Here is a 20,849-nt window from a genome sequence, read left to right on the forward strand (position 1 = left end):
GAGACGTCCCCGATGGAGTGGCACGAGTGGCCGGTTCGTGGAACAATCAGGCCACTCGAGGATCGGGCTGCTCAACGTTTAATGGAGGAAGCACCTCGATACACCGGTCAACGGAGGTTGGGCAATCATCTCATTGAATGCACAGCGACGAGAAGGGTCAGATGGTTCCGATTAACATAAATTGAGGATGTCAGGGGAAATTCTTATGATTGTTGCTACACGTAAGACCTCATCACCTTCCGGATTCGTAGATTTCACCCGCAGGAAACGGTCTCAAAAGTTACTTCTTCCAAGGCCCAGGCCCAGGTCAAACTTTGTCGCAAAGCCCATTGTCGTTAACGCCCTGATCCGGGGATTTTCCTTCCAGGCCCGCCAGTCGTCCGTCATAACGAGTGCACCCCCACCCAGCCCCCCCCCCCCCCCAAAGTGGAACGCGCTGTAGGCAACATGTCAAAGTAAGAGCAGCAAGCGTGCCCCTGCCGTGCTCCTGCCGTGCTCCTGCCGACCTCTCCTTCTCATCCCGCGCTGCAAGGGAGTCCACACGAGTCCGTCCGGGTAAGGGAACTTTATTGTTGCATTCAACTACAAACACCGACGCTCCTAGGGCAGGCACACTTGCGGGGCTCGAACTGTTGTGTTTGTATTCAACAAGAGCGCGGTACAAAGTACAGAAAGTAACAAAGGTGGAGGAGGCACAGAAAATCCTGAAGTCGGTGCTCCTGGGTTTAGCGGAGGGTGGAAAAAATTGGGCTCCACTGCCCCCCCGGGTAGGGACTACGAGTGGGAGCGTGTTTTTTATGTGGGGGGAGGCAGGGGGGAAGAGGAACACAAAGGAAGGGGTAGCAGGGGTAGCAGGGGTAGAGGGAAGGGAGGGGGGGCACATAACTCTTATAAAAACTATTTATAATTTTACCACGTAAGACCCCACTGAGCTATGTAGCTCTATTTCAGAAGCGTCCTGGCTATCAAATGATAGCCCAACGAAGTGGCTTATCACGTGGTAAATGTGTAGCAGCCAAATACTCTAAACGCACTTTGATTCTAACTGTGGAGAGAAATAACGGAGGACCCGGAGAAAATTCCACGTGATCATCTTGCCACCGCGGTGGCAAAATCTACAAAAAAAATCTACAAAACAGAATAACATACACAAGCCAAGTATCGCCGCAGAGCAGTGATTAACTCCTCTCCATCCCCAGGGACGACACGGACAAGTGTTGTTTGACTTGCGGCCTTTTCTTCCCAGAGCCCCGAGCCTTCGTCTCGCTCTTCCCTACAAACCCCTCTCTCCTCCCCCACCCCCTCCCCCACCCCCTCCCCCTCCCCCACCCCCACCCCCACCCCCTCCCCCAAATCAAACGCCTTTCTTCAATTAATTATTTATTTATGTAGGTGTGACCCCTTGTGTGACCCCTACACTCAATCCTGGCCGTGTCCCCCGCTAGGCCCCTACAGTATGACGGGAAGGGCTCATGACGTAATGGGGACGTCTCATTTTGGCGGTCCGCTCGGTCGGCCTCCTGTGATGCCGAGTGGAGAAACGCAGCGCCGCCCCCTCCACCCCGGCAACGCACCACGGCAGGCAGCTCGGTCTCACTCCCGGGGAGCGGACGCGGGACTCAGATCCAGAATCGTCAACGATTCCTTGTCGTCACCTAAACACAGCACGGGGTGCAGAGGGCGAGCGAACGCGTGCCGGAACGAGTGCAACAGCTCCACGGTGTCCGTGCGGTAGAATGACAGCAGCCCCGCGTCCCAGTCCAGGTAGACCCCGACTCTGCAGGGAGGCCGCTCCACGGACAGCGAGGTCTTCGCCCCGTCATGGCACGCTGAGCAGCCATCGTCATTTTTCCATAAAATCCAGGACGTGCGATTGGAGCCGAGGCTCGAAGTGCCGCTCCCTTTCCGTGGGAACATTCGATAGGCGACTCCGACTTGACACCACCCAGGGCCTCCCACGTCCACCTCCCAGTAGTGTCGACCCGACGAGAAGCTCTCGGAGCAGAGGGCTTCGTAGTACCAGTCGACCCTCTGTGGGCAACGATGGGGATGAGGCTGGCTGCCACCACTCCGTGTCATCGTGTGGCGGTCCAAGGATATCTCAAGTTTGTTATCGGCTAAGTTTGGGTCCAGAGTTGGTGAGCAACCATCTGAATGAACAATAATAATACATATACAATGTATTATATTACAGTAGGATAATAATAACACGAATCTGGTGTGAGAGCAAATATTCGCAGAATTTTTTTCTGTCTCCACATATAAATTAAATGTATTTTTTTCATCCCATCGACCAATTACCTATTGGATTTCTAGACCAATATTATTTGGCAGTAGCGTTAGTCAAAGCAAACATCTTCTAAATGTAAAGATGTATGTATGTTGAATTTCTTTCGCACTGTACATAACAAACCTTGCTAATCAGAGGTGCGGGGAAGGACAACAAACTAGAGGCAAAGAAGATGCCCCACAACACAAACACTCTGATGTCCGACAGCACTCAAGAGCTTTGCACCAAAGAAACAACAACGCCCAGAATTCTCACTCATTCTGTGACTCAACCACTTTGAATGCCATTAATTCAAAAAGACTCACACAGAGACCCACAGACTCACACAGAGGCCCATAGACTTACACAGAGACCCATAGACTCACACAGAGACCCATAGACTCACACAAAGACCCATAGACTCACACAGAGGCCTATATACTCACACAGAGACCCATAGACTCACAGAGACCCATAGACTCACACAGAGATCCATAGACTCACACAGAGACCCATAGACTCACGCAGAGACCCATAGACACACACAGAGACCCACAGACTCACACAGAGACCCATAGACTCACACAGAGGCCTATATACTCACACAGAGACCCACAGACTCACACAGAGACCCATATACTCACACAGAGACCCACAGACTTACACAGAGACCCATAGACTCACACAGAGACCCATAGACTCACACAGAGACCCATAGACTCACGCAGAGACCCATAGACACACACAGAGACCCACAGACTCACACAGAGACCCATAGACTCACACAGAGGCCTATATAATCACACAGAGACCCATAGACTCACACAGAGACCCATATACTCACACAGAGACCCATAGACTCACAGAGACTCATATACTCACACGGAGAGCCATAGACTCACACAGAGACCCATAGACTTACACAGAGACCTATATACTCACACAGAGACCCATAGACTCACACAGAGACTGTACTCACACAGAGACCCAGACTCACACAAGAGACCCATAGACTCACATAAAAAACAATAGACTAAGAGACCCATAGACTCACAGAGACCCATAGACTCACACGGAGAGCCATAGACTCACACAGAGAGCCATAGACTTACACAGAGAGCCATAGACTCACACAGAGACTCATATACTCGCACAGAGACCCACAGACTCACACAGAGACTCATAGACTCACAGAGACCCATAGACTCACACAGAGAGCCATAGACTCACACAGAGACCCACAGACTCACAGAGACCCATAGACTCACACAGAGACCAATAGACTAACAGAGAGACCCATAGTCTCACACAGAGAGCCATAGACTCACATATAGAGCCATTGACTCACACAGAGACCCACAGACTCACAGAGACCCATAGACTCACACAGAGACCAATAGACTAACAGAGAGGCCCATAGTCTCACACAGAGAGCCATAGACTCACACAGAGAGCCATAGACTCACACAGAGCCCGCGTGAATGTGAACTCACACAGAGTGGAGAGCCTGAACTTCTCCACAACTCCACTCAGCCAGCTCATGTCATCAAGCACTGACAAGTCGCTGGGTGGGGGTGCGGGCGGGGGGGAGCGTTCGGTCCTGAGGACGAGAGAGCAGCGAGGACTCCACATGAGCACATTTAGCCAGGTGCGCTCCTATTCCACTTGCGGCAGCGGCGGGTGGAGGGAGGGGCTCATAGGAATATAGGATTATATAAAGTCAGCCAGTTGACATAAAGCAGTCCCTCGGTTCACGTATTTTTAATCCATTACACTAAAACTACCGTTCACCGAAATAGCTGTTAATCGAATAGAGAGCTGTTTCTACTGCCTAAAACAGAAAATGTAATGTAAACAAAGCCAGTCGAGGTCTAAACACTCATAAATGGGCGTCGCTGATTGGCTGAGGGCACGGCTCAGCCCCACTTAGAAACGCTTGGATTGGCCGAAATTGGCGCCCCGCATGCATAACGTAAACACATTACCGTCAATCAAAATGTTAACGTCAGTCGAAACCATGGAGCACTATGGGAGGTGAAACGTTAAACAAAAAAACGTTAACCGATGTCACTGTAAACTGAGGAACAACTACTCTTTGTTTTTTTCGGTAAAGTCACGTAGGTAAAAAAATTAAATAAACTAAATCACGACGTTTCGGGCGCAACACAAGCATCCTTAGCGAAAGCACACTGTATTGGGTAAAGCCCACTGAGCTAATTACTCTTTTTCAGAGGCAACCTGGCCACACATAATAGCTCATATCATACGTGGGAATGTATAGTAACGGCCAAATAATGTAAGCGCATGTTGATTCCCAATGTGGAGGAGGATGGGAGCAAAACCAGAGGAGAAACCTGGAGGACGATCCATGCTGACAGCACCACAGGGAGAGAGAAAGAACATGCGGACTCCGAATATACAACAACAGGCATGGTCAGGGTGCGAGATCGAACCCACGACCTCCTGCGTACCTGTATTTAATGCAGCGTGGCGAGCCGGGTTCACCTTAGTGGTGTGGAGCAACCCTCTATGTAATGCACACAACTCTGATACACAGAGAAAGAATCTCTCATAGGGATTATGGCTCACTTGCTCTTAGGAAGCACTGGCCGGGAAGGTCAAGTATTTGCATTGACAGGGGACTTAAACGTGTTGTTCCGTTGCCCTGCTGCAGTCTAGCCAAGGGGACCCCAGAGGCAGCTGACCCTGTGCGGCACAATGTGTATGCAGCACCGGGTTCAATATGGGCAACCAGTCTGCTGGTATTGAGAGGTGTTAAGTTAATTTGCGAGTCACTTCTGAAATTTGGTCAAGTTTGACAGTGTGACGCCGCCACCACCACCACCACCACCACGGGATCTCACAACGTGTACCGCGCAGCCGAGGGCGTGCAGTGTTCACGGTGCGTCGTGTTAACCAGGGGCGGCGGCTGGGGCTCGAACCTGCCAACAACCGGCGCCCGCTGTTCGTCAAATGCGTCGTGAGTTCTGCTCCATTTGTCAGCTGGGCCGATCGCAGGCCACGAGTGGCTTCGACGGACGGCGCGACTCATTGCGAGGCCAACCCGGCAAACGATTGGATTAATTTGGTTCCTGACTCATGAAATCCCCCCACGTCGCTCGAGCATTCACACCGTGAGCAAACGCGGTCCCAGCCTGGTGGTTGCGCGCAACGAGCTCAGTGCCATACCTGAGCATCATCTTCATATGGCCCTGCGGGGAGAGAGGTTGAGCATTGTTAACCCTTTCCAATTCCGATGACGTCCGCAATTTGCAGGGTGGGTCCAGTTCACCGCTGAATCTCAGAATGTGCAAGCAGGTGAGCATTAACTTTACTTGGAGAGGCGTAGCACCGTTGTTTTTAAAGACATTGTACTCACCGCAGAGAACTGTAGTGACAGGACCACACTCTGCGATAGCTGGCGCCAAACTGCCACACGCCCTCCCGCCACACGCCCTCCCGCATGGCCTTTTGGGAGCCTCGGTACCGATAACGTTATTTAATTTAATCTTTATCGGTTTCATTCCGATGACATACACGTTAGTACGTCATGGGAAAATGGTTAATAAAATCACATCGTCAATACGGATAGAGGAGTCCAGTAAGGTGCCGTGTAGACTCCAACTCGTTCAGGATTCAGCTGCTATCTTGTTATTACACTGAAACATGCCTTTTGAGTATTTGGCTGCTTTAAATTTCCACGTAATAAGCCACTTTGTTGAGCTATAATTTGTGGCCAGGTAACTAAGCGGGCCTTACCTGGTCAAATAAAAATAGTTTAGTTTAGTTTTAAGTCAAGTGTCGAGTGGACTATAAGATATTGCTGCTGACCCACAAGTCAATCAATGGGTTAGCCCCGCAATATTTCAGAATCAGAACCTTCATTCAAACTGGAGGAATCCGATGAGCTATGAATCTCTTTTTCACAGATATCCAGGAAGTGACCAAAGCAACACCTGCGAGCATGCCCTCACCTGCAGCGCCGTGAGCGAGCCGCTCTCCTGCGCGAGATGCCGCAGGCGATTGGCCGCCGCCTGGAGCTCGCCGACCTCCCGCGTGTAATAAGTGATGCTCTCATCGACGCAGGCCAGCAGCTCGTGCCCCGCCACGTCCGTGCGACGCAACGACGCCACCTCGTCCTCGTCCAGCCTCGCCCTCATGCGGGCGAACTTGCCCGAAATGCGAGCCTTGGACCTGACGATGGAATCCTGCAGAAACGAGCGGTGGATTTTTTTTTCCGAATTCACATTTGGGACTCTAAATGGTCACAGATGTGTGCTGTGAATGTGATTGTAGTTCGTGCTGTTATAAATGCCGTATTAAATGCCACATGTGAGTTCCTCTCGTTAGCATCATGCATTATGTTATTTTGGATTGCTCACTGGATTTCCATTGTATAAAGTTCTGGTTGTTTAACAGTCATGTTTGTAAAATGTCATTCTCTGCAGCTCCTGTCAACCTTCCCATGCCATGTAACTTGCTCGTTACTGTCGTATCAGCTGTTCAATGCTGCCCCTGTAAACTGTGTATACCACATACCTGTCAACCGATTATCAGTGCCATACCTTTTTTGACATGGTTTCATTTAACTCACTCTGTCTGTTGTTGTCGTTGTTGTCGTCGTTGTTGTATCCTCAAATCTTGTAACTCAATTTTAACCCACTTCCCAATGTGGTATCGACTGCAAACATGGTATACTTATGTCATACTGATGACAATAATATATTCTATTATAAAAAATGTATATATATTTTTAAACAATCTCTTTTTTTGTTATGTTTCGGCTTGGGTCTAATTGTCCTCGGTCAACTGACGTTGGCTGTAATTGACCACGGTCCCTTACGTTGTGGCAAGCTTCGGGGCCACTTCCTGGAGTTGTGGAGTTCTTCCATTACTAGTACATTTCATAAAAGCGTGTTTAAAACTTTTTTTTAAAAAAAGTTTTTTTTAAAATGTTACTTTTACAGACCAACTCAGACCTTATTGGTCACCCCATGCCTTTATAAATCTCAACGTTCATCCTACAAAGTCCCATCACTACAAGGGAAAAACACAAATAGATTTTTGTTGATATTTCCCCTTGTGATGACACCGTACGTAGCCAACCGTGTTATTTGGAGGTGCGGGATTCCAGACAAAGCAATAAAACGAGCAGAATCCATGAACTCAAGTGGAGACTCGTGGCTGGGGTAGAGAGAGATGGATGGGTTCAGTACCTGGTGTATTCTTATTGTGTCTCACCCACAGCAAGCCATGGAGTTAGTTATCCTGTCAGATGCTTTGAGGTGGGTCTCCAGTTGAGTTACCACACCGCAACTTTGATGTCATCATTGCTGCTTACGACTCAAGCAGCAATATCCACTGCAGTGCAATATCCTGTGTAGTTGCCTCACACTCAAGGAGAGTCAACAACTCCTCATAGAATCGGAATCGTTATTTATATTGTAGGAATCTGATGAGCTATAAAGCTCTTGTTCACAGATGTCCAGTGGGGGCACGGGGTAAGAGCGTTCCAACAACAAACAGTACAAACACACGATAGTCCTGCAAAGTACACGAAAGATAAATCACCCAAACGCATACAAATACAACTAAACCATCCCCACCCTACCAGGCAAAGTCCACTGAGGTGTTAACTTCTTTTTCAGAAGCAGCCTGGCCACAAGTGATAGCTGAACAAAGTTGCCCGTCATTTGGACATTTATAGGGTGGCAGTCACGGGGCCACAGAGGCTGGCCCAGACCGGGTACCTGCACGTCCTCGCGTGTGGCCTCCATCCGTCTAACGGTGGACACCGCCTCCTCCTCCATCCGTCTGACGGTGGCCACCGCCTCCTCCCTCTCCTCCACCGCTCGTGTCTCCTCTTCCACTCGTTTCTGAAAAAGACGCCGTGTTCGCCCCATGGCCGCGTGGATTTTGCTCCGAGTCCTGCAGTTTTTCCCTCGACAATTTAGACATACGTTTGGATTATTTAGAGTGTGTTTGGCTGCTATCAATTTCCACATAAGCCACTTTGTTGAGCCCAGGTCGCTTCTGAAAAATAAGTGAATAGCTTTGTGGGCTTTACCTGGTAAGAAAAAAAATTGTTTAGTTATATTTGTATATTTTAAATTGATTTGTTGACATTCCTATACTTTGCACTCCTATCGTGTTATTTTAGTGTTTGTTGTTTTAACGTTCTGATCAGCCTCTACTGGACATCCGTGAAAAAGAGCTTTATAGCTCATCGGATTCCTCCAGTATGAATACATATTTTGATTCGGATCCTGTAAGTTGTGTCACGTGAACAGAACATGCCAATGCGTCACTACGATCGGCACACCGGTTGTGTGTTAATAAAGCAAACCCACAACATTTACAATTGATTACTCTCTTTCGCTGGTGATTACAACCAGCATCATCAGGCATTTGCCAAAAGTGTGAAGATGTCTTCCTTCCCCTATTATTCTACTTAAAATCCAATCTCACACCACATGATGCGAGAAGAAATGGACGTTGGGCCTTGTTCACCCATAAAATCCTTATTGGGAAATCTGCGCTAAACTTAACTAATTCATGAACCCAATTGTTATACACTAGATTTATATACTTGAATAACATATTTATTTTTAGTAATTTGCTGACCTTTACCATATTTTGCACTCATATCGTTATTTCTATCTTTTTTTGTGACTGTCTAACCTGCCCCTACTGGACATCTGTGTGTGTGTGTGTGGAGGGGGGGGGAGAGCTTGATAGCTTATCGGATTTCTGATTCAAACATCGAATCACGTTGTTGGGACTCAATGGGTTGCCCCCAAAGCTGGAGTTTGACTTCTACATTTGGAGGGTGGCTGCTGGGGTTCGCTTCGTCCCTCCACATTTAGAGACGTGCATCCAGATATTTGGATTATTTTGCTGCTATAAATGTCCAAATAATGGGCCACTTTGTTGAGCTATCATTTGTGATAGTCAAGTCGCTTCTGACAATATAAGTGGGCTTTGCCTGGTAGGATGGGGATGGTTTCGTTTAATTTGTATGTGTTTGGGTGATGTTTTTGTTAAATTGTAATTTGCACGACTACCATGTTTTTCATAACTGTTTGTTGCTGTAACGTTCTTACCCCGTGCCGCTACTAGACATCTGTGAGAGCTTCGCAGTATGAACATCTTAAACAGCCTGATTGTGAACTCAGCCCACACCTCACGCGCCTCGCCCTCCTCCAGGGTGACGACGACTTCGTGCCCTATGCGCCCACCGCCGCCGCCGGCAGCGCTCGGCGGCCCCTCCGGGTGCCGCAGAACCCCAAACTCCTGCCGGGTGACCTCCCGCAACGTCGCTCCTCCGGGGCGTCCACGCCGGGCGCCGCCGGCACGGGGCCCACACGGCGTGGCGTTCCCGGCGCGAGGTCCGAGGTGGGGCGCGCGTGGCACGGGGCGGCCGGGGGTACTCACGGGACTGCCGGGGGTACTCACGGGACTGCCGGGGGTACTCACGGGACTGCCGGGGGTACTCACGGGACTGCCGGGGGTGGTCACGGGACTGCCGGGGGTACTCACGGAACTACCGGGGGTGGTCACGTGACTGCCGGGGGTACTCACGGGACTACCGGGGGTGGTCACGTGACTACCGGGGGTGCTCACGTGACTACCGGGGGTACTCACGGGACTGCCGGGGGTACTCACGGGACTACCGGGGGTGGTCACGGGACTGCCGGGGGTACTCACGGGACTGCCGGGGGTGGTCACGGGACTGCCGGGGGTACTCACGGGACTACCGGGGGTGGTCACGTGACTACCGGGGGTGCTCACGTGACTACCGGGGGTACTCACGGGACTGCGGGGGGTGGTCACGTGACTACCGGGGGTACTCACGGGACTGCCGGGGGTACTCACGTGACTGCCGGGGGCGGTCACGTGACTGCCGGGGGTACTCACGTGACTGCCGGGGGTACTCACGGGACTGCCGGGGGTACTCACGGGACTGGCGGCTCGCAGCCGCTCCACCATGCTGGCGAGCGCCACGCTCATCTTCAGCTGCGGCCGCACGTGGAAGACCGCTCGGCACTGCGGGCATCTGCTCGGGCTGTCCGCCGCCCGCCACGCGTCCTCGAGGCACTTGATACAGAAGGAGTGTCCGCAGCTGAGCGTTGAGGGGCAGGCGAAAGTGCTCAGGCAGATTGGGCACCTCAGGTCGATGTCTTCGTGCGCCATGGTCGGCAAGGACGCGCACTGTGGGTTGGGCAGAGGCGCGAAGCGAGCTGTTGTTGCACAAAGAGGGACGTTGACAATGATTTACTACTGGTGAGTGAGGCAGGATGCTGGTTTACATTTATGACGCCAGGTGATGTGGCAACGACCTTTAGCTTACGCCTCCCCCACCCACCAACCCACCCACTCGGGTAACTATTGTAAATATAAAGTCTCGTCGTGCCAAAATACTTTACCGTTGGTACCCACGGTGATTATACAACACATACAAAACTCAACACATTTGCCACCAACACTGTTGCCTTACATGACGAAATATATAATCGGCGACGTTTCGGGCAATGATCCTCATTCAAAGCTCATTCTCCCACAAGGTACCGCCCTCTTGTGAACCAACGATTGGAGATTCGTGGCCCAATAATTGTACCGATGCAATACCCAAGGCTGATTGTTCAGTTTGACACTGCACAGAAGACGCTTGCTGTGTAACAAGCAGAGGAGGCGCCAAGGTTCTTGTTGCTGAGCACAGGGGCCCAATGGGCCGAAACGTCAAGCGGCCAGCAACAAACAGCACGATCAAAGTTTGCAATAATGTAAGACTTGAGGAGACCTAAGTCCATAGTTCAGTGCTCTTCGCTAATGTTCGGAGATGGGGTGGGGGTGGCCCTTTCGCCGAGAAGACAACTCCATTGTGGGCACGATGGTGATGTCGGTGGGGGGTGTTTTCACTCGTTGCGTATTGTTGAGGGCCGCACTAAAGGCCACCAGGGGCCCGCGCGCCTTCCAATGGAGAGCAGCGGCATAGACCATGCATGGTGCTGCTCATAGAGCGACGTTACGGTCAAACACGGTTGTACTGTACTCTGATCGACCTGGCACTCGCCACTGTAATGTGGACTTTCCAGCCTTGCCCCTGCGTCGTAGCAACGTTAGTTTAGTCAGGGACGCACGATTATGGCTTATGACTTAAACCCAAACGTCTTGAAGGGGTTAAGTTTTAGGGAAAACCACGTGGATGTCGCGCCCAGCGTTAATCCAGAATCCTGATGCGGTACAGCCACCCCGCTTCTTCCGGCTGTCACGAACACTACCGAGAGAGCTACCCGCGTCTGATTGGCCCAATGGGATCACGCGACACAGTCCGCGTCCAGGAGTGGAGTCGCAGATTGCGGATCCAGGAGCCGTGGGGACGCGACCGCCCGCCACCTAAGCCAGGAGCTTCCCGTCAATCTTGTAAGCTGTAAATCTTAAGTTGTTGTTTTCGGTGAAATCTCATAGTTTGTATTCATCAACATTCTGCGATGTATAATTTATGTAAAAAAATAGTCTATGTTTCCATACTCGTTATACAATGTGGGCCTTTTCAGTGACAGTCACGTGACTCGGATAAGGACGTCATCACTCGTCTGTATTTTTTTGTTGTTGACGTCATGTATCTAGGTCAACGCGCCGGTGACGTCGGCGGGAGCGTCGTGACGTCAATTTATACTTCCCCGCTCCGCCCTCGCGTGACGTCACTTAGCCGCGCGACCCCCCCCCTCCACCCCGCTCGCCCGCCTTCCCCCTCCAATTGGTCGAGGCCGCCTCGCGCCATGACGCGCGCTCTCCGTCACGTGATGGCGGTGGCCAACGGGGTCGTCGCGGGGCGGGGCCTGTGTCGCGCGCTCCTCGCTTCGTCCGCGCAGAGAAGGTGAACAGTCCCAGAGGGCGCGGGGGCCGTGGGGGGGAGGGGGGAGGGTGTGAAGCGGCCGGTGGAGCTAAGTAAGTGGAGCTAAAGTAGTTCCCGACACATTCGATTACAATCGGCTGGTGAAGGCCTTCAGTGAGCCCGCACGCACAGTGAAGCGATTTACAGTGTTTCACGTGCTGAGGTAAGCGTGCTTTACATGTTGATACTATGAAGAAATTGGCTATTGCTTGAAACGTCGCCTATAAAAAATATATATTTACATGAAGGCCACGCGGTGTTGTTGAGGTTTTTGTGTTATTTGTGCACCACGTAATATTAAATAATTCATGATTATATTATCTGCGTGGCTTTTCATCAAGGATCTCTAAGCTCCATACGGGAATACAGCAGCAGCCAGACACTCGGCATACAAATAATATAAATACATTTACAAAATAATTTACTAAAAGTTAAATAAGCTCAGTGATTGTATTACGCTTGTACTGTATAAAGTAATGAATAATGAAGTCGACATTTAAATGCAGCCTTTTGCATTGCTAAGGGTAAATCGGGGGTTGAAAATGTCTGTTTATGTTCGGGAGTTGCTGAGGGAAAGATTTTAAGAACGTGAATGTGAGAAGATTTGTTGTTGTTATTGTGTAGCGTTGTGTAGAATAACATTGTTATTCATTAACACAACAACGTTGAGGATTGCGTGAAGCCAGCGTAGGTTCCCATTTAAAAGAGCGCCGCTTTAATTGTTTTGTTTACATTAAATGTAACCTTTAAAAGTGAAATAGTTAATTTCCCAAATTATTTTACTCCAATTAATGTCATTGTTGACTTGAGTTCCAAGTACAGTACTGTAATGGTCGAACCCTTGTATGTACTGTGTGTTTAATTTCTTTCGCACCGTACGTAATGTAGTATGTGTAGTGTATAGTGTAATTAGTGTGGAGTGTATAATGTAGTGTATAATGTAGTATGTGGAGTGCAGAGAGGGGCCGTCAGGGCCAGCACGGCCTTCTCTGCTGGCCTAGAGATTGTCAGGATCATAAAATAATATTTTTTTTAAATTTAATACATTTTCATAAATGCTATACAGTATTGGTGTTTTACAAAGTTCGTTCCCATGAGTCTATTGACATCATTTCATTGCTACTCTCTCCCTCAGTTGCGCTGCTTCCAGTGCAGCTAATAAATTAGAGTTTTTATCCAATCAGATTCTCCACCTGTGCTGTCTCCGCCTCTACGGGTGAAAAATCGACCCTGAGGCCTTCAGAATGTCGAGTGAATCCCCTCTGCTGTTGAAGCAAATGGGGACGATGTTGAGTGTCATCTTCTTTAACCAATCAGATGTCGAGTTTGCCATGGTGGGCGTGTTCTTTGACACGCCGGAGCCGTCTAGCTGGCCGAGCCACCTATGTTAGCCCTGTTCGTGTGGCGTGATTGGAGGGACCAGTTAGCTAACTGAAGTAAAACTAGCTAGCACGTAACGTAGCATCATCTAAAATGTATTGAAACTTTGGTGACGTTTAGATTTTTAGATGTAGTGCTTCGAATTTTTTTTGTGGGGAAGCCTGTTGAATCCTGATTGTGTTATTTGTGTTTTACGGCATTTTTGCTTGCTTGGTGGTCGTATGTTGTGATTTACATTATGAGACCTCCTTTGCCAGTAACAAGATAGAGTAATAGGTTTTTACCCTTTTATCTGGCACAAAAACTGATACCTTTATACAAGGAATCATGTTTGCAATAACCACAATACAAGCAGTCAAAATGCAAACAGAAAAGACAACTCTGATAATGATATGTACTGTCCTTGAATTTGATTGGTCCACACTCGAGACGGCTTTTCTTAGAGCCTAGTCTCCACTGGTGTTGGACCAGATGACGCCTTTTGGCTAAATTATATGCTAATTCCTTTGTCAAGGCGCTTTGTTCCTCTCACACAGCTTAAAGGCCATATCTGAACGTGGCTCTTTCACTCCAGCGCTGTCCTACCAGACAGTCTCGCCCCCTTCACCTGATGAAGGCCGCTTGTGTTGTGGCCGAAACGTCGTGAGAATATTATTGTGTTATTTTATTTTATCAATTTATTATTTTATTATCATTCTACGTGACTTTACCGAAAGAACCAAAGAAGTTGCTTTAACACGTAGGCTTTCGCGACCAATATCCATAATACAGGTTTTTTGGGTTAGATCGCGTAAATATACGTGTCATTAAACCCACCACTACCGGACACAGCCAGTTAGTAAGGGTTGTCACGTGAACAGAGCGTGCCAATTTGTGACTAGTTGGAGAGCCAAGCCACAACTATGTGGCTTGGCTCTCCCAACACACCGGTGTACTGTACTAACGATAAGAGTGCAAAATAGATTAAAAAGGAAGCCACTAAATATGAATGAATACAAAATAAATGTATAATATAAGTTCGATTTATCAAGCAAAAACAGTTCCAGACCACACCAAGATAACACCACACAGTAGCCAGTCCCTCAATAAAACTACACATTAACATGGATACTACACAAGTACGGAACGGAGTTACAGCAGTCGCATTAGCAAATGTGACTGCTGTATCCAGCACTAATCTGCTTCAGGATAGTTTTTTGAGGGAAGATTTACGACGTTAAGCGAGGAAGCGAGGTTAGAGCCCACGGGCTTGCCGCACCACGTGTTCCACCAGCGATTGCTCCCGAGCGTCCCAGCCAGTGCCACACCGATGACCCGCGTCCCTACCCTCCCCCCCCCACACCACCACCGCAAGGCTGAGCAGCTTCTTTGGCGGCGAGATGCCGGCGGGAGACACGGCGGGGCTGGACGGGCGCCAGGTGGAACTGCTGGCCGAGATGTGCATCCTGGTGGACCAGGACGACCGTCCCGTGGGCGCCGACACCAAGAAGAACTGCCACCTCAACGAGAATATCCACAAAGGTCCAGCGGCGCATGCGCGCCACCGCCGCAAGCATTTCCATTGCGCAACTTGTCGTATTCTCCGGGTTATGAGACTCGCCTTTCTCCCCCGTGTGTTTTGACGGTACATTTGGGGGTGGTGCTTGTAATCTGGTAGGTGTCGACGTCCCGCCACGTTGGCTAGGAGATGTTATCTCCCTCGCCTGGTATGCAGGAGGCAGTGGGTTCGATCCTCACCCTGACGCCTGTTGTATATTTGGCTGCGATATATGCTGCTATGAATTTCAACGTGGTGGTAAACCACTCGTTAAGCTATCATTTGTGGCCAGGTCACTTCTGAAAAAGAGCTACATGGCTCAGTGGGCCCTTCCTGGTAAAATAAAAAATAATGTTTCGAATTTTTTTTTACAACTTAATTGGCACCGGGCACAAGTTTAGGGGGTTGGCGTCTAGTTCGGAGTACGCCGTGATCGATTGCGGTCGAGTGGTGGCGCTGCTGTTGGTACACAGAGGGAGGGCGTGCGGGCGGGGACCGAACGTTGCTGACTTGAGTGGCGCGTGCGTGCGTCCGCTGTGCAGGCATGCTGCACCGAGCCTTCAGCGTCTTCCTGTTCAACAGCAAGAATGAGCTGCTACTGCAGCAGCGCTCGGACGCCAAGATCACCTTCCCAGGTGCGTGCACCCTAGGTGCGCTGTCGACACGGCCCTCCGTTCATCACAGGGGATCTTTGAGTGCTGTCCCCTCGTTTTCATGGGTTTTCGCCGTGTTCGTCGATTTTCTCCCAGAGTGAGTATCGGTGCTACTGTCTTGGAAAAATGAATGCAATGACTGTCAATATTATTATTATTATACCATTGGGGGTGGCTTTCCCTGGAAATGTGCAGGAGATGGGGTTAGGGGTTACTCTAAGGATTGTGAGTGAACTAGTATTGGTGGCTGGTTTACAAGTTGGTTAGGAGTAGAGGTATGTCTGGTATTAGTAACTGGTTCGCTAGTTGGTTAGAGGTATGTCTAGTACGAGTGACTGGTATTGGCTAGTTGGTTAGTATGTCTAATATTTGTGGCTGGTTGGCTAGTTTGTTCAGGCCAGGGGTACATTCTCTCTGTGTCTCTTTGTGCACACTGCTGCGTGTTGTTGCTGGCGTGCCCCTGGGCCTGCAGGCTGCTTCACAAACACGTGCTGCAGCCACCCCCTGCACGTCGACTCGGAGATGAGGGAGGAGGCGGCGCTGGGAGTGCGGAATGCGGCTCAGCGCCGGCTGCACCAGGAGCTCGGCATCCCCATGGAGCAGGTGGGGACACGGGCTGATGAGGCACTCTTGTTACCGGGTGCCACGGTGGCGAGATGTTAACTACCTTGCCTTGTGTACAGGAGGTCGTGGGTTTAATCCAGACACTGACGCCTGTATGTCTCGCTCTCCTGTAGTCATGTGGATTCTTCTCTGGGTTTTCCAGTTTTTCTCTCCACATTTAGAATCAACACGTATTTAGAGTATTTGGCATGCTATAAATTTCCACATAAGCCACTTAATTGAGCTATCATTTGTGGCCAGGTCGCTTCTAAAAAAGAGCTATATATCTCAGTGGGCCTTAACTGGTAAATTAAAAACGTGTTTAGTATTGAGTGGAGGAGAACACTGGTGGTGGTGGTGTTTAGCCAATATTAGACTGGGCATGGAGTAATGAAGTTGGACCAATGCACACTTAGTCCAAATTTAATTTCGGCTTTGTTCAACGAGCTGGGCTGAGCATGCGCTGTTAACAGCAGTAGCAGACAGCAGCCGCTTCCTAGCCTTGCTGTTACGAGCCTCGAATCTGCAGCCAGCCACGTATCAATCATTCTCCACAGCCTCCAGCCTTCACAGCAGTAGCAGCAGTCGCCGACCCACCACCACTCTTGACTACCACAGCCAGGTGCCCTGTGTGCCGGCAGCGGTGGTCTTCTCCCTATTGTGTGCCAAGAGGCATTTCCAAAACGTTGCAGAATTTGTAACGTGCACGGAGGTGCGGGGTAACCCACGGACAAGCGAGCATGCAACCAGAGCCGGCACAAACAGTTGCCCGAGCTCCGTGGTCCTATATTTGGACGTTTGGCCAATGTCATCGTGAATCGGCAGGTGACCCCCGAGGAGCTAACGTACCTGACGCGCATCCACTACGAGGCTGCGTCCGACGGGGTGTGGGGCGAGCACGAGGTGGACTACATTCTCTTCGCGCGCAAGGACGTGGAGGTGACGCCCGACCCCAACGAGGTGCAGAGCGTGCGCTACGTGACGCCGGACGGCCTGCGCGAGCTGCTGGCACGCGCGCGCGACGGCTCCGCCCTCGTCACACCCTGGTTCCGTCTCATCGCCGAGTCCTTCCTCTTCCGCTGGTGGGACAACCTGCACGACCTGGAGTCTTTTAAGGACCACGCCACCATCCACCGCATGTGATGAGGAAGGCGTGGGGGCGAGGAGAGCCCCGGGGCAAACGGAGAGGCCCGGCCGATAGGCCTGTGTCTGGCGAATATGGAGCAGTGGCGATTGTGCGAAAGGGTCTGACAGGGGGGCATGGGTCCACCCCCTCACCAATGAGCAGCAGTGCCCCCCCCCTAAAGTGTCTCTTTATTCAGAGGCAGATTCTGAAGAGCAACCGGGGAAGCACGTGCGCTGAAGAAGTGATCCCGGTCAATGCTGCTGCTGCTGCTGCTGATGTCACCACACCTCATTGTTATTTCCTCTACTCTGCCACAGAGTGACAAATTAGACACGAGACCTCGGTCTCCTTGTAGTATCATCACCTCTTTCTGGATTTAGGTTTTCCACTTGTCACGTGGTTGGCACGTCCTTCATTGACCGCTGTACATTTCCATCGTTATCTGTCGTTGCATTCTCTTCATGTTAAAAGTCAACATGTCCTTGAAAGGCCGCTTTTACTGTCATCACCAACAGCACCTGGTTTTCGGTCTTCTCTTCCCCTTGCTTGCCGACTTCCTGGAAGCCACCCCAATGCCCATCTCGGTCACCTGCACGTCTCCGTCCTGCACCTCACCGTCCTGCACCTCACCGTCCTGCACCTCACCGTCCTGACGTCCTCTTCCTGATCACTTCAACAGGAATCTCTTGCCGTGTTCTATTCCCAACCTCAAAGTTGCGTACCCTCTCCTCCATCCTGTGTGTACATGTCTCACTTCTTTCCTGATTACACCTACAACCTTTTTGTATATCACGTTCTGTTCGAACTTTCAAGTCGCTTAAGCTGTCCTATGGCGAATTGGCTCGCATCCTCCACATTGTGGAGGCAACAAACTCCATTTCTCATCGTTTATGTAGACACAATCATCATCATCATTATCGCGGCTCTATCCACTGCTAAATGAAGGCCTCCCCATTCCATTGCCATGTCATGGCCTCGCGATGGTATAATTAAATCCAGCATCTCCGCTTGTGCGAATGCAATCTCCTGTGGACGTCTTCTCGAACACGTTTCCCTCCTTCGGCTGCCACTCTTTCCGTAGTCTCAGCCAATCATGCCTTCTGCCAAAGCCCACTCTGCTTACTGGTGATGTCTTTTGTCTTGAGTGTGTTCCCTAATCCACGTGTTCCTCTTCCTACTCTGTAATTTGGAGGGTGCGCACCTCTTCTGTGCTTGCGCCTCTTCATGGTTTTTGTTGTAATATGCACAATGCATCTTATGGGCCACAAACACAAATGCTATTTTGGTCCAATGAAGTTTTACATTGAGGATTGGGTGTATCGGCGAGTGCCTCCCCTGTCCACCACTATTTTCTGAATCGACAGCTGCTGTGCAATGAGTCGGCAGTTTTACCCCAAGCCCCGAAGCTGGTATTGACCTTGTCGGTTTACGTAGATTTTACTTCGTGTGCGGATGTTTTAATCGCGGATGAAACTGATTCGTCTCGGCCGATTTCTTGAAACTACTAAAACTCGCTGCTTGAGTAATTTGAAAAAAAGTTACCCGTAAATTACTCATTCTACGGAGCATTCATCACCCTCCCACTGCGAAAGCTTGGCAGGACCCTCTTGAGAGAGTCATGAGACTCGGTAAGACTTTGCTGGGTTAACGAGCGTAATCCTAATAACATTAACCAAGATGTTTAGACTGAACACAACTAGGCTTGCGCCTCAGCATTTGTGTACGAATGCCTCCGGTTTCCGTTGACGCGACACGTAAACTGCAGTGGAAAGGTCTGCGGAAAACTCCGCACAATGTCGATCAAAGTGTCTCCAAGCTCATGGGAGCTTTGAGACGATGCTCTTGACCGTTCATGGTCAAACAATTCCACATTCTTATGGCAGTGGCCAGTCCATCTCGCGAGAGGATGACCACCGTTCATCAGTAGATTCTTCGAGGCGCCTCACCTCTGCGCATGATTGTGCCTCTTGTCAAGTTGCGGGTGTTTCTTTTTGTGTGTTTCACGGTTGTTGAGCATGGGCCCGAAAACACTTCGGCAACTAGCGGCGCTCGTGAAGGCGTCATGGATTCGAGTTTGCGTTTCTCAGATTGAGGACTGCTCCGCGAACTTGATTCGTCTTAGGAAGCTTGAGAAAGGAGACAACGGGAGAGTTTTGAAATGGAGTGGAGCTTGGAAAGCAGTAGAACCCTAGCGGAGTTGGGTGGCTGAACGTGGTGTGGAAGAGGCAAAGCGGTCGGTCCAAATAGATTCTCTTCTCCCCCCCGCTGTAAGGCATGGGTGGAGGGATCGATAGCCGTTCATGGGAAGTCACCATGGTGGTAGCTGCAGAAGAGGTATGCATTGAGTGTTAAACGTGTAAGAGGCTCGTGTACTTTATCTGTAAGAGGCTGCAGCATTGTCAGTTGGTGTCAACAGCTTGGTTGCAATCGCCTACAACAGCAGTGGCAGTAATTGCATCGCCTGCACTGCCCGGAGCCAATTTACAAGTGGCTGAAAATGAGGCAGCAACATGTGGCTGTTGCAGGCAGTCGTGAGAGGTGATGTGTAGCGATAAGCCTCTTGGCTGTTCCCTATTGGGAAATTGTGTAGGGGAATGTGGAATAGGGCTTGCTTCCTCTCTAATGCATAATGCTAAAAATGGAATGTAGAGAATAAATCTTTCAACACGGTCCTGCTTCCCAGCCTCATCTAACGGGATTGAACATGCGAGGGTTCATGTTAAGTGTGGTGTAGACACGAACTAACAAACGTGATATCCCTGGTCCTGTTGTGCCACTGGGCTGAGATGTGAATACCTCACCTGGTATACAGGTCGCTGGGTTTGAGCCCCACTCTAAAAAGACATTGAGTGGTCATTTTACAACTTGACAGCGGAACATAAACTATAGCTCGACACCGCTAGGTTTTCGAATTTGAGAAGTTGCAACAAGCCCTTATTCGTGTTACCCAACAGCGGTAATCAACCTTTGCCACCACCATCAAGACCAGTCACTGGTCTCCGCTCCCAAAAACTCCTAACGTTGCCAAGGCCACACTACACAGATCACGTTTACGCCTCGAGTCAATGTGAAGCAATGACTTTCACGTTGTGTTTTGTTCGACACGTTATGTATTAATGTATCAGTGCGTTTTATGGCCGCTGACATTCCCCGCGCACAATGTATCCTGCACAGTATCCATGCCACCCCCCCCCAATAACCGCAAACCCACGAGGTTGAAAATGGCCACCGTCTTGTGCCCACTACCCCCCCCCCCCCATCTTTTATAAAGGTGCATAGGCAGCAAAAGAAAACGCAGTAAGGAGCACACGGTATGTACATGTTTTTTTAATTGTCAGCGGAGCGATACAATCACCCACCACTCCGAGGCACAGTCACACAAA

General features: G+C 50.1%; 2 protein-coding genes across 5 annotated transcripts; one reads left to right on the plus strand and one right to left on the minus strand.

The window, feature by feature from the left end:
- Positions 1–1,349: 1,349 nt before the first annotated feature.
- On the minus strand, positions 1,350–11,142 carry LOC116954764 (E3 ubiquitin-protein ligase TRIM21-like). 2 transcript variants are annotated; one of them, XM_076052572.1, is made up of 7 exons: positions 11,070–11,142; positions 10,229–10,480; positions 8,020–8,145; positions 6,244–6,477; positions 5,459–5,481; positions 3,763–3,869; positions 1,350–2,150 (listed from the first exon to the last, which is right to left on the minus strand). In XM_076052572.1, exons 2-7 carry the CDS (start codon positions 10,460–10,462, stop codon positions 1,594–1,596), a joined length of 1,281 nt encoding a protein of 426 aa, XP_075908687.1. In that variant the 5' UTR covers positions 10,463–10,480; positions 11,070–11,142; the 3' UTR covers positions 1,350–1,593. The 2 variants fall into 2 exon arrangements, with proteins under 2 accessions (XP_075908687.1, XP_075908686.1); XM_076052571.1 differs by lacking the exon at positions 11,070–11,142 and adding an exon at positions 10,767–10,929.
- A 226-nt stretch (positions 11,143–11,368) lies between these two features.
- Positions 11,369–20,136, plus strand: IDI1 (isopentenyl-diphosphate delta isomerase 1). Of its 3 annotated transcripts, XM_032975546.2 has the most exons (6): positions 11,369–11,692; positions 11,900–12,149; positions 14,902–15,068; positions 15,627–15,719; positions 16,210–16,340; positions 17,166–20,136. In XM_032975546.2, exons 1-6 carry the CDS (start codon positions 11,506–11,508, stop codon positions 17,481–17,483), a joined length of 1,146 nt encoding a protein of 381 aa, XP_032831437.2. In that variant the 5' UTR covers positions 11,369–11,505; the 3' UTR covers positions 17,484–20,136. The 3 variants fall into 3 exon arrangements, with proteins under 3 accessions (XP_032831437.2, XP_032831439.2, XP_032831438.2); XM_032975548.2 differs by lacking the exon at positions 11,900–12,149 and having other exon boundaries at positions 11,474–11,692; XM_032975547.2 differs by lacking the exons at positions 11,369–11,692; positions 11,900–12,149 and adding an exon at positions 12,183–12,330.
- Positions 20,137–20,849: the final 713 nt, after the last annotated feature.

Source organism: Petromyzon marinus, chromosome 56 (assembly GCF_048934315.1).
Source record: "Petromyzon marinus isolate PM22_M1 ecotype Great Lakes invasive population chromosome 56, UKy_Petmar_22M1.pri1.0, whole genome shotgun sequence".
Classification (NCBI taxonomy): domain Eukaryota; kingdom Metazoa; phylum Chordata; class Hyperoartia; order Petromyzontiformes; family Petromyzontidae; genus Petromyzon; species Petromyzon marinus.